Genomic DNA, 13346 nt, shown 5'->3' on the forward strand with positions numbered 1-13346 from the left:
AAAAAAAACTGTTGTTAAAAAAAATCAAACATGTATTTTTTTCTCTTATTTTTATCCCGTCATGAGTTTGAGAGGGGTAAAATAAAAGAAAAGAAGTATGCTAATTCTAGCCTCCATTTGACCCGAAACGACAATAATACTTTCTATTTTATTTTATTTTATTTTAAATTTTATACCATCTTGATCAAAATTTTATTCTTTATTTTTTTTATTGTTATAATATAAAGGTTAGGATATCAATCATATTTTGCTAAAAAATGTTATCTTGCTGGTTGTAGTATTTTTTTTTTCTATTTAATTATTCTAAAATAAATATGTATACAGTGAGAAATTGAGTATTTATGAACTGTTAAAGTTATTTATATTTATAAAATATTTAAACTTAAATTAAAAGTGAATAAACTCTCACTTTATATGTATCTTAGATTTGTAAGAACTAAATCCATCCTATTCTTCATTCCCCCATATTAAAATGTTTTTATTATGCACAATGAAAATATTTTCCTTTTCTTTACCTTTGGATTGTTTATGTTATGACTATGTACAAGATTAAATCTCAAAACTAATTAACCACTTGGATGGTCACTCAACATTAATATATTTTCAAGTGAAGATTGTTCTATTATAAATTCACAGTATAATCAGATAAATATATTTATAAAATTGTATAGATATGGATATAAGTATATATATTATATAGTATCTATATTCATTTTTTTCTTTAACCAAATAAAAAATATACCATTCTTTATATTTGTTTTCTCTCTATTTCTTTCTCACCGAAACAAAACATTAATGATATAGTTTAATTTTTAACTTTTTTAAATGTTTTAGTTTCTATTGGTGTTATTAGACTAAAACTATATTTAAATATGAAAGATAAATAATTATAAAAATTTTGAGACTCCATACTAATAATGAGATAAAACAATTTAATTATTTATTTTAATTTGACTTATAATATGTAACTAACTATTGTTGTTGTATATTTTTTGGCAGACCTTTGGAAAGTCATAGCTGAGACTTGCAACTCCATGAATTAGCTTTGCTGAAAATTTGCTGTAGTGTTTTTTTTTTATGGAGTTTTAAATATATTTTTTACTTTAAATGAATAGTATTGTAATTTATAATATTAATTTGTCTTTAGTACCTTAACGCTCAAATTTATATTGCATTTGTGTTTTTTATACTTGTTATAAATTTGCAACGTATTGAATGTGTTTTTAATTAATACTATTTTTTTATAATAGTATTAATGTTTTATAAAAAATTTAAAAATAGAGTAAAGAGATCATATTTTAATTAACTAAATTATAAGTAATGAGAATGTGTATGATGACTTGGGACATTTGTTTAAGTCTGTTATGTAGATTAAAATTATTACCTCGTGATTATAAAAACATGTTAGATAATTTTTTAAAATATGAGTATAAAACAGACATTATAATACCTTGGCCAAAGTGTATCCATCCCTGCCTAAATTAGATAAGACAAGTTGCTGCTGTTTGCTTACTTGGCCTCAAGTTTGTGTCAATTACGATGAAACTAACCTTAATCTTCTTGTCGCGGAATATTTTGGACGGACAATCAGAGAAGTTGGATGGTCAACAATCTATTGGATAATAATGATTTGGCCACCCTTATTAGTGATAAACTTTCTGTGAAGCTCGTTGATTGAAAAACTTATCTATATTGCGATCCCTTGCTTGTGCTTTGTGCCAGATCTTTCCCTTTCATCTAATAATATTTTTTCATGCACGTTTGCATCTATTATTCCTCAGTTAGAAGTTGATTTTGGTTCCTACTCCAACTCCAATTACATAAATAAGGTTCGGTTAACACGGTTCTCAATTCTTAGGATTTTGGCAAAGTAACAATTTCAAAAGAGATTGAACAAACTGTTGCCAAGATTGTCCTAAAAAGGAGAAAGTCAAAGGAAAAAGTTCTCCTAGAGTTAAACCAGACTCACATCAGTAACGAATTAATATCCATGATAGGTGATGAAAGCACTTAACATTTCTGTATGAGAACAGAAAATTAATTAATTATGCATTGGAGAAAATAAGCACGATAATGGCTATTTAATGTAAAACTAAACATAAATGAGCAATTATGAAGTAATGAATTCCCTGTTTGCTCCGAAAGAAGGGAGAAAGACTAGCTAGGTACAGGTTGGAGAAATTAAAGTATGGTGATACAACTAAACTCCAGTTAGACAGAACAAAAACATAGGAATTTAAATCATATGCAAAGTGCTGCTGAGATGTATAAGACATTAATTTTTGGGGAAATGTTTTAATATTAAAATAGGACAATAGAAAGAGGGGAGTGGTATATGTCTTCCCAGGAAAGGTTGCACATCTTTGGATTTAACAAGTTTCTTATTTAATGGTACATTAATTCTTTATTAAGTTTGATGTAACAATTTTCAAATTTTTTTGTCAAGAAAAAACTATTAAAAAATTGTTTCGGGCCAGTGGTCTTATTATAGCCTAGTGAGGTTGGACTTGGACCCGTCATTCCTCAAATTCCCACCTAGATCCAGGGTCTCCTGCCTTAACAAAAAATAAAATGAATGGTTTTGATTCTGGGACAAATCCGAATGTCTTGTCCTGGAATCATAATATCCTTGATAGCCTAAGACTCTTTTTTTTATATATATGCATGTTTATCTCCTTCCTTTGGTTAGTTTAAGGATAAGTTGGGGGAAATATCTGTCAATATTTTTTTGTCTATATACATGAGTAATAAATTAATAATTGTACTCTAATTAATATATTTAAGGGATATAATAATTTATTAATAACTGGATTAAAAAAATATTTTACTAAGTACCTTTTAAATGTCAAAATGCAAAAGTTTTGAAAAAATTAACATGCACATGTATTGGGGTAGACTGACACTATTGTTTGATACATTAGTGACCAAATTTTGTGCATAGAATGATTTTAACAGAAAAGAAAAAGGGAAAAGAGGGTGTATAAGTATGTGTGTTGCACACCGAATAAAGTATGTTTTGTTGAGGTTGTTTGTAGCCTGGAAGCTATAACAATATTCTTCTTTTTTTTCGCATCTTTGTATTCATTTATCTCAATATTTTGTTTTCTTTTTTACCAGTCAAATATTTCTTTTTCCAACACACACACTCTCTCTCCCACCCTCTCCCACACTGTCTCTTGACTCAGTTCGTTAGCCGCACTTCCTCTATGCACAAAAACCCTTCCATTTTCGCTCCTTCCACTCTCACTCTGTTTTCATCGTTCACTGCCATGTGCTCTTAAACCTCCCGGGTACTCTCTCTCTCTCTCTCTCTCTCTCTCTCTCTCTGCCTTTTTCTTCTACCTTCCCTTCTCTTTGTCTTTTTTGTTTTTCTTCTCCGTTATCTATTTTCCTTTAAATATTGGGTTTTAGAAACGGCGCTGCTTTCTGATGAAGAGTTTCGAGATTGATTCAGTATGGGTGATGATAATGTTTGATCTAAGGCATGAAATAGGAGAAAAGGACGAGAAGGGGTTAAGAGTCGGAAATGGTTGAGATCTTTGAGGGGAAGTGCATGTTGTGCTTTTTGTGTTTTTATAACAGTTCCAACCAATGTGTCTGTGATTTTAATGTTAGCCTAAAATTAAAATCTGGTTTAAGTTGAACAGTTGTACTGAGTTTAATTGATTGACCAGAGAAGAAAACGGTGGGGATGGATATAGCCTCAAATAGGGGAAGAAGAATAAATATACATCACAAATATCGAAGGTAAGTTTGTGTTTTTTTTTATGCTGAATTTTGAAAGGTAATATAAAAATGAAATTTGTAAAGTTTCTATTGTGTGTGGTTGTGTGTGTATTGTTGGGCCTATAGATCTTTCAATGTGTGGTAATGAGACTTTGACAATTGTTTCTGCAGGTTCTTCCTGGACATCCCAGAACATTTGGTTCAGTTGTTTTAGCTCTTAAAATGAAACCACAAACCAATGGGGTGTCTAGAGCTCATAAAGCAAACAATACTCAAGTTGAAGGCCCTAACTGGCTTCTTATTGCCGCTGGTGCTTTGTTGAGTACATTATCAGTTCGCCTTGGTTACAAGTTGAAGCAGGCACTTGACTCAAAGCCGAAGCAGAGTGCTACAACTATCCAAAAAGGTCCTTATATACTGTTGGGGGGACAACAACCTCCCATTCGTATTTCCCCTCCCTTCTAATTAATTCTTCTTGACTGAAAAGGAAAATAAATGTAATAGTGAATAAGGTTCTGTAATTTGAATGGCATAGAAGTGTCCTTGGTCTATGGTGGATTCTAACTTTCATATTTTTTTTGTTACTTCAGGAAATGGAAAAGCACCCAACACAAGGAACTCTGCAGATTGCTTTATGCAGTCTAATGGATATTCCCAAACGCAAGACAATCTTGGATGCTTCAATTGCATTTCAGGTTTAATTTGTGCTTCAAAGATGTTTTTGGTATGCTGAGTTTTGATGATAGGTTGTTGTTTGTATGTGTTCTTGTACTTCTATAGAAATTTTCTTTTTCAGTCAAGAAAAATTTGTTTCTGAATTTCAAATTATGTTGAATATGTCTTAATGTTCGCTTATAGGATGTTATGCTGTTTTTTTTTTAGTATTTACAAAGATTGTTCACTGATTTCCTTATCTTAGTGTATTTCTTCTATCTGTAGTGTCTGTGGAGCTTCTTCCACTCATCTGCGTCCTTGATGGGTTATGATGTTTATTGTTCATCAAATATATTACTTGTCTCTTTCCTTTAGTTCTATTCACATCTTATATATTTAGTACCTGTGTCCAGTGCCCATTCTACATCATTAGCACTCCTATTGAATGACATTGTTAGATGTGCCAATAACATAAACAATTTCTACAAAAAGTTGGAGATGTACAAAATTGTGTGTAGATGCAACCTTTTATCTGTAGTCATAAGATAGGTTTGGAATGGAAACAGGAATATATAATTAAGTAGATGAGCTAAACTTCGTGAATCAAAGGTTAGCTCAGCAATCTAGGCGGCACTTGATATTTGATCTTTGTTGCCATAGAATAATTGCAGTTGTGGAGAATCTGGAGATAGAGAGACTTTTTATTTGGTATCGGCAGATATTCTTTTGTTTTCCAGCAAGGAGATGCAAACTTCACAAATAGCTCAGACATTTAAAGCAAACCTGGATTTACTTAATTTGTAACTTGTTGATGGGCTTCCTTTTGAAGTTGACTGCTGTCTGAGAAACGCTGTCAACTTTGTACATGAGTCATTCACAAGTAATTGGTGATTGTAGTTTGCAAATCTGATTCTGCATCCTCTATGATACTATTCCTCTATTTCCTTTCATTTATGGCGTAGCCTCAAATATTTGAGCTTCTTGTTCTGTTTCATGTTGTACATGTCCTAGATTTTTAATATGTCACAATGTTTTGGACAGGAACTGGAGGTACTATGGACCTAAAATGCCCACCAAATGGCCAGATTTTGAATGAATTTGACAGGGCTCTCCCTTTGGTGACTGTTCCTACTGCTGCCGAATTTAGCAAGGAAAATGGTGTAGTCTGGGCATGCTCTCCTGATCGTCTTGAATTGCCTTCAAAGCCATTCCATCATTCTAACTGCTCAGATTCACCATGTGTATCAGAATCTGGTTCTGATATTTTTAGTAAGCGCGAAGTCATACAGAAACTGCGGCAACAACTGAAGCGAAGAGATGATATGATACTAGAGATGCAAGATCAAATGGCTGAATTGCAAAATTCACTCAATGCCCAAATGGGGCTTTCTTCTCATTTGCAATTGCAGCTTGATGCTGCAAACAGGGACTTATTTGACTCTGAAAGAGAGATCCAAAGGCTAAGGAAAGCAATTGCAGATCACTGTGTTGGACATGTTCCCCGTGACAAATTATCCACAGTCACAGCTTGGTCCGCTGAAAGTAGAAATGGCCATTCAAATGGGCATCTTGATGTGGAGAATTATTCTGATACCCCTGAAAAAGTAAAGGATGATGAGGAGAGAATTGAGTTACTGAAAAGGCAAGTAGGAGAGTTAAAAGAGGTAATTGAAGGAAAAGAATACTTACTCCAGAGCTATAAAGAGCAAAAGGCAGAACTGTCTGTGAAGATCAGGGAATTGCAGCAGAGATTGGATTCTCAGCTGCCTAATATTTTGTAGGTGTCAAGTTTGTGAATACTTTGGTTTACATTTGACAAATCTTCACTGTCTTCCTCATTCTTTATTTTCTCTGTAATTACCCAAATATATTTCTAGTTTGTGCAATGTGTGCTGCGGAGGAATGAACGAGAGGACTGGGTATTCAATCAAAATGACAAGATGAATGCATTCGGTCTTAGAAAATATTACTCTTCTTTTTTCTTGATTATTATCTCAAGTATGGACTTGCCATTATATATGTCAAAATGACATTTTTCCTATCAATGGGTAGTTTCTTGCCGACTTGATCATGTTGGGGTAAGCTTTGAGTTGGTTGGCATTGACAGTCCATCGGTTGGACATATGGTGGTGGTGCCTACACAATAATTGTGACGCAGAAGTTAGCCTAACAACCAAAATAGAATGAGTGTTTAGAAAGAAATAGACACTTTATCCTTTGTTGAAACCAAGTCATACATACTTTTTTGTTTTGATATGTTAATATTGTGGATTAGTTTAAAGTTTATACATTCAAGTTAACCCGTGAAATGCGAGACACACTCCTTTCCCGAGAGGGGCCGTGTTAGGTATAATTTTCTTGTGGGGAAGAACACTGCTAGCCAAAGCACAAATTGTCTGTTAACAAAGAATTATTAAATTCAGACTCAATGCATTGATCACTAAGAAAAATTTGGTCAACATTGTTGGCATTGATTTATTAATTGTTTTATTTATTTATCGTTCTTCAAAATTTTTAATTCTACAAAATGAATTCTGCTGAGGTTAAGGACCATTTCCCTTTTTTCTACACGAATTGCTCAGAATTGTTAGAAATTAGTTACGTTCCAATTGGGCGTGGAGCGTAAAGGATGGGGAAGTACGACTATTGGAATAAGAATATAAAATAAAAATATAAAGCATTTAGTTTAAGAAAATAATTTTGAATTATGTCTTATTTTTATAAATAACCATAAAATTTACCTTTTTTATTCTCCCTACAAATCTTTGCTTTTAGCATATCTTTAAAAATCTTAAAAAATAAAGGACTGATAAAAATATATTTTTTCTTAAATCAAACATGTAAGTTAAAAAATGTGACATTTATCATGTTATATCTAAAATGTTATATTAACAAATAAATTATAATATAAATAGTAACAGTTTTTCTAATGTATGTAATATTTCACCTAATAAGAAGTTATATATAATATTTTTTATTGAAAATTATAAATTTTAATAATATTAATGCATTAAATTATATTAACTTTATAATAAAAATTTACTATATATAAATTTTTATCATTGTGTAGTATTGTACAAATTAAAATAGTAAATAAAATAAAATAACTTGTGTTTATTTTTGCATTACTTGTATATAGTAATAAAAAAATTAAGATAATGTTAAAATCCTGTAGCATAGATCAGTTAATAGCTGATGGGGTGAAACTTTTTTCTTTTATCCTACTGTTTTCAGGTAATCTGGACCAACCAATCCTAAATTGCAGCAATATCAGAACTTAACGAGGATTTCATATTACATCGCATTTAAGAATTATTGTAACTATTGTAACGTGTAACACAACATTCAGCTATCTAAATTTCCATCTTTCCTGCTTGAAAATCAGGACAAGAGCATTACACAAACTACTAAGATTCCTATGAACAGCATTACACAAACTACTAAGATTCCTATCAACCTGTACACGAGGCTGTTACATCCTATTTTATTAAGAAAAAGCAAGTTATCAGTAATCAAATCTCGAATTCTGCCCCACACGACCAATTTGTAATAATATACTTCCTCTACTTTTATATATCTGTTTAAAAGCAATAAAAGCATTTCTCACTCATTTATTTATATAAAAATTCAAAAAAATAATATTATTTTTCCACTAATATCTTCTTATCTGTATAAAATCATTATACTATTTAAACAAAAAATTAACAATTAATTTTTTTTAAAAATTCCATAAAATGATTAAATTTCTTAATTTATATAATCTCTTTAAACAAAATACAAATAAAAATACGCCTGAATAAGAGAGATGAGTACCATGAAAACAAGCTTTGACAATAGGAGCTAAGCTAGCGATTTTACGCCTGCTATCCTACAAGAAAATCGGCAACATAAAAAATACAGTTTGATTTTTTTATAATGACAGTTAAAATTTGACGGGGACCTGAAAAATCAGATGCCAAATCGATGAAACCAGAGTCTCCCAGACAACTAAAGATATACATTTGACTGAATTTGTATGCTTATATAACACTGTTTGGACCTAATGATCCAACCATGTGCACTACACTAGTCTAAGAGCATAAAATATTTATCAAATAACATTAGTTTTTCCTTCCGCCCATGTGAAATAGATTTTGATCGAGAAAGTAATCTTAAGATACTAACTTGAAGAGGTCGACGGTACCCAATTACCCAGGATAAAGATTTTTAAAATGGATATTGATTCCTTACACATAATTTGAACTCTCCCAAAAGGTTTTATTTAATCAGTGTCGAGAATCACCTAGCATTTAAATCGAACTCCCCAACTTCACGCCAGCCATCCTGGGTACCAGTGTCTCCATTTTCGGCTTCATCATTCAAGAAATCATCAGATGGCTCCTTCTCATCTCTCTGTGTATTATTTCCCCATCCATTCATCATCTCACCTGGGTTACCTCCCTGATCCTGCTCTCCCATGTCATGGCCAATCACAATGTCATTGCCTTGGGGCCCCAGTGCACTACCCCTTATAGGGGCTCTAGACATCATTTCAGCATGAGACTGTGAATCAGCCCGAGCCTGCTCAGCATGAAGCATTGCTGCCATCCGTAGTTTAGCCTCATGGGCTTCACGACCGGCCTTCTCCCTGGACTCTAATTCTGCTCTTAATTCCAACATAGCTCGTTTTTCCTCTTGGAGAAGTGCCTGCTCAATCATCAATCTCTCCTCTGACCGGAATTCCCCCAAACCTCTCTTTTGGGTTATTATGTTGAAGGCAAGTGCTTGTTTCTCAAAAGTTGCAGTGAACTCAGCAATTTTTGCAGCAATATTATTATCCCACTGCTGAGACCGTGAAAGCATCTGGCCAGTGGTGTCCGAATCAAGTATCCTATCATCCTCTTCTTCTTCATAGTCTGCCACAACATGATATGGCAATAATCTGCAGAAGAAAATTTTAGGGAATTTTGAAACATAAGAAATCCATGATCAAGCAAATTTCATTTGACTTAAAAATCAGGAGGTTTATTTGGAACTTTTTTTTAGGATGGGGGCACCAGAATTGTTCTTGTTTTTCAATGACAGTGAAAATACTACTTACAGGCTGAAAAAGCTTTCAAATAAGAAATATAATGTTTAGATTAGTATTAGCATATTTCAATAACATACAATCATGACCAAAAAGCATTCAAAGCTATGATACAATACACACACACACACACACACATATATATATAGCAAGTAATAGGAAGTTGTACAGCACTGATTGTTGTTTTAACATATCAAACCATAAAAAAACTAAATTGTGAACATCAACAAATGAAATCATTAACATGTATTTTTATTTTCATTTTGGTAACGTTATCCTGAATGTCATATCAAGCACTTCAAGGCCCCCACTGAAAACATTTGGTCAGATTTACTAAAAGGTAAAACAGCACACATTTGCAATATACTAATAAACTAGCTGAGTTCCAGGTTGATTTCTACATTGCACAAATCAACTGTCCGTCTGGCTTCTGTTGATTGAAGTAATTTAGCAAAATCAATTGCCACATGATAGAGCAAGGATTAAATTTGATAGAATCTAAATGTTATAGGTTCTGCAGAACTATATCTAAATAAATAAAATATGCAAACAGTAAATTTACAAATTATGAATAACAATTTAATAGTATAGTCCCAGACATATAAATAGATAAGTTTGATATGTTATTCAAAACACAGTCAATGACAAGGAAAGTGAAGTTGGGATAGTAGATAACAATATAACATGCTAAACAATTCTAAAAGCAGAGCAACAAAATATAACTGTCAAATATCAGAAGAACAAAGATTAATAAATATACAAGACCAAAAGAACAGATCAGAATTTAACTGGAAGTCAAATAAAAAGGAGAAAGCAACATGAGTGTGTTCTGCATTTGCATAGTGAATCCACATGAGAAGCAGGTTGTATAGAGAGAAATAGCAAGTGAATAGATAGAATCCATATTCAACCTAGAAAAACTGTTACCAATTAATATTTAGACATATATAACCTATTGGCACTATACGCATAGAACAAAAACATTAATTAGATTTTTGGCTGGCTTCAGCTTAAATGAAAGAAGGAAAGTAAAACCAAGCTGCATCAACCATGATCAACATTACATTCAGTATCTTTTTAATCCCAGCTAAAATTAAGGCGCACCACCCATAACATCTCACACTTTCCTTTTGTTACAAGAAATTAACATCACAAAGAAAAAGATAGCCAATTGGAAACCAATTCATAGAAAATAAACAGTTCTCTCAATTAATTTTGTACATTTTGGGTAGTGTCATGGTGAAATCTTATTCAGAAACACGCATTTGACACACAAAAGATGATTGCAAGCAAACTGAAGCCACCCTGTGATCAGTGTGAAACACCTAGCCACCAGCAGATGGCTACTGACAGCTAGAGATGGTCCAAACACTAATTAAATACAACTGGTTTGTTCTGCCCTTTAACTTCATGAAATGAGGCCATTACATACTGAACATTGTAAAACTCAAAGAAAAAAGGAAGGAAAAATAGGGTATAAAATATAGTTGAAATTTGAAAAGTTTGTTATAATGAAACAACTGAGGTTCACTTCTAAAATGTGCAGTAACATGAACCTCTCCAGTGGTTCAATGACACCAAATAAAGGCAGGGTAATGAAATTTAATACTTCTCCTTTTAACAAGCATATTCCATCTGATTCTTGAGGTAACTCCAAAATTCTACAAGTTAGAATGTGTTTGGTTCAACTTATTTTGAAATAAAATAATTGTTTGTTTTTGCCACCTACCTGTGAGAGAGCTTTTAAAATAAGCAATTGTTTCTCTAAAAATAAGCAATTCCAAACATGCACTTAATCTTTATTCGAGAGGACAACACAATCACCATTTACAACCCCTTCTCTAGTTTCACACAACAAAACAGACACATCACTAGTTTTAGTCTATCTATGACAGGACAAGAATATACATCACTAGTAATATACTTCTCATATTGAATTGAAATTATATTGTTTCATAAACATATCTGATCTCCTGGCTTTAGGAGGACAGACAAGAACTTTTGTAGGTGTTGCAGCAAGCAAAGCTCCACATGTTTATCTCTGTGTGAATGAAAGAGCATAGCTCATTTTGAATATTACTTACTTGAGAAGTTTCCCTAACATAGTCAACTCTAAACAATCCCAACATCATATGAGATATGACTAACAGCTTCTTTTGACAGCAAGAGCATTTTCTCTGACTTAATGTAAAAGTAAAAACAAATCAAAAGCAGGAAGGCTTGACAGATATAAGACTATGAATTAAGTTTCAGACAGAACTTCAGAATAAGACAGCCGCAATAAACAAGTGATTGCAAGGCCATCAACATATTTCCTGAGGTAAATCACACAAAAGGTCCCATCATTGAAAATGGCATGTTTGCAAAACATAAACTATACATCCATATAATAGCCTAAGGCTATTATCTCCCGTTTTTTAATGTCTTGTACAAAACACAGTGAACCTCTGTATTTATTGTTTACATGGGGCATGGACTGCTCATCTTCTTAAGTCTTTGTAAAATATTTTCAGCTATCAACAAGCAAATCCTACACAGCACTGGCACCCCAGAAAATTATGCGCTAAAGCTTCAATGACAACCCCAATCACGTAAATTTTCACTTGGAAAAGGTTTCATGATATGTCAGATAAATACTAGTCATTTGTCAGTGGCATGTGTGTGATCTTTCCTATTTTCAGGAAAAGACATTAATTAATTAAACAAGCATCTTCAACAACCACTTGCCACTCCTACAATTATGCTGGAAGTGGCCATATGTCACAAGATAATGCTTCTTCTCCCATCCTAATGTAATTAATATTATTGACTCTGAAAGCACATGTAAAACATGGAAAGTATCTGCATTCGGGGAAAAGAAGAGAGAGAATCTTATTTCTGTCTGTACTAAAGACTTAGCGCAACTGATCTCAAGGTATTCAGAAATATTGCAGGCAAATCACAGTTAAGGTTAAAAGTAACACAAATTATTAAAAAAAAAAAGAACATAAAACTGAAATTCAAGTAAAAAAGAAAAAAAAAAAAAAAAAAAACACCATCATTATTTCAACAGTGACCAAAACACGGAAAAGCATCAAGTTGAACAAGTGGGGAGTAAAAGAATGAACCTCTCGCAAGCATCCTCAAGAGAAGAGAAAGGACGCTTGAAATCCGGATGACAGACCCGCCATGCATCTTGGTATGCCATTTGGAGCTCCATCTGGTTCCCGGGTCGAATAATCTTCTGCTGCTGCTGCTGCTGCTGCGGTTGCTGCTGCGTTTGTTGGGGCTGCTGCTGCTGCTGCTGCTGCGGTAGATGGTTGGAATTAGGGTTCTGATGCAAATTGAGGAGGGGATTAGGGTTAGTGTTGGAGGCAGAGCTAGGGTTAGGGTTAGGGTTTTGTTGGAGATTGAGGGGTCTGATAGGACGCAAGTGAGCATCAATGTTGGAAGGGAAACGAGAAATGGCAGCAGCTTGCTGTTGTTGATGTTGCTGCTTCTGCAACTGCTGTAAGAGCAGAAAATGTTGTTGTTGCCGTTGCTGTAACAGAAGTTGCTGTTGTTGCTGTTGCTGCTGCTGCTGCTGCTGTTGCTGTTGCTGGTGCAATGCCTTTGCCTCCTCCATTCTCCCAAAATTTATAAAAAATTAAATAAAATTGTGATCTCTGATATGCGAATACGCTTTTTCTCTGTCTTTGAAATTTGAGGGTAGAGAGAGAAGAGAGTGTCTCTCTGTTGTGGAAAATCTACCTAAATTCCTCGTTTCATAATCTGAAATGGTGTTTTTGTTTCTTACACGGACACAATCCAATTCCCGTTATGTCAACACTCTCCCTGCGCGGAATGCAATGCAATGACCCCAGATGTCTATGGTTTTTCTCTTTCTTTTTTTATTTTTTCACGATGAACCACTCGGGTC

The 13346-nt window shown here is 33.3% G+C and overlaps 2 protein-coding genes across 4 annotated transcripts; one reads left to right on the forward strand and one right to left on the reverse strand.

The window, feature by feature from the left end:
* The first annotated feature begins 3101 nt into the window (after positions 1–3101).
* Positions 3102–6608, forward strand: LOC113864368. 2 transcript variants are annotated; one of them, XM_027497991.1, is made up of 4 exons: positions 3102–3290; positions 3898–4132; positions 4317–4421; positions 5422–6608. In XM_027497991.1, exons 2-4 carry the CDS (start codon positions 3949–3951, stop codon positions 6159–6161), a joined length of 1029 nt encoding a protein of 342 aa, XP_027353792.1. In that variant the 5' UTR covers positions 3102–3290; positions 3898–3948; the 3' UTR covers positions 6162–6608. The 2 variants fall into 2 exon arrangements, with proteins under 2 accessions (XP_027353792.1, XP_027353793.1); XM_027497992.1 differs by lacking the exon at positions 3102–3290 and adding an exon at positions 3727–3747.
* A 1663-nt stretch (positions 6609–8271) lies between these two features.
* Positions 8272–13346, reverse strand: LOC113865326 (probable basic-leucine zipper transcription factor R). Of its 2 annotated transcripts, XM_027499792.1 has the most exons (3): positions 12965–13276; positions 12556–12925; positions 8500–9301 (listed from the first exon to the last, which is right to left on the reverse strand). In XM_027499792.1, exons 1-3 carry the CDS (start codon positions 13050–13052, stop codon positions 8659–8661), a joined length of 1101 nt encoding a protein of 366 aa, XP_027355593.1. In that variant the 5' UTR covers positions 13053–13276; the 3' UTR covers positions 8500–8658. The 2 variants fall into 2 exon arrangements, with proteins under 2 accessions (XP_027355592.1, XP_027355593.1); XM_027499791.1 differs by having other exon boundaries at positions 8272–9301; positions 12556–13346.

Source organism: Abrus precatorius, unplaced genomic scaffold (assembly GCF_003935025.1).
Source record: "Abrus precatorius isolate BTA unplaced genomic scaffold, Abrus_2018 Scaffold4, whole genome shotgun sequence".
Classification (NCBI taxonomy): Eukaryota; Viridiplantae; Streptophyta; class Magnoliopsida; order Fabales; family Fabaceae; genus Abrus; species Abrus precatorius.

Excerpts from the sequence above, each read along its gene's own strand:
- LOC113864368 (XM_027497991.1), top strand. The coding sequence starts at position 3,949 with ATGAAACCACAAACCAATGGGGTGTCTAGAGCTCATAAAGCAAACAAT. Across the intron at positions 4,133-4,316 it reads TGCTACAACTATCCAAAAAG|GAAATGGAAAAGCACCCAAC; the intron begins GTCCTTATATAC and ends TTGTTACTTCAG. Across the intron at positions 4,422-5,421 it reads ATGCTTCAATTGCATTTCAG|GAACTGGAGGTACTATGGAC; the intron begins GTTTAATTTGTG and ends TGTTTTGGACAG.
- LOC113865326 (XM_027499791.1), bottom strand. The coding sequence starts at position 13,052 with ATGGAGGAGGCAAAGGCATTGCACCAGCAACAGCAACAGCAGCAGCAG. Across the intron at positions 9,302-12,555 it reads CTTGAGGATGCTTGCGAGAG|ATTATTGCCATATCATGTTG; the intron begins GTTCATTCTTTT and ends TTTCTTCTGCAG.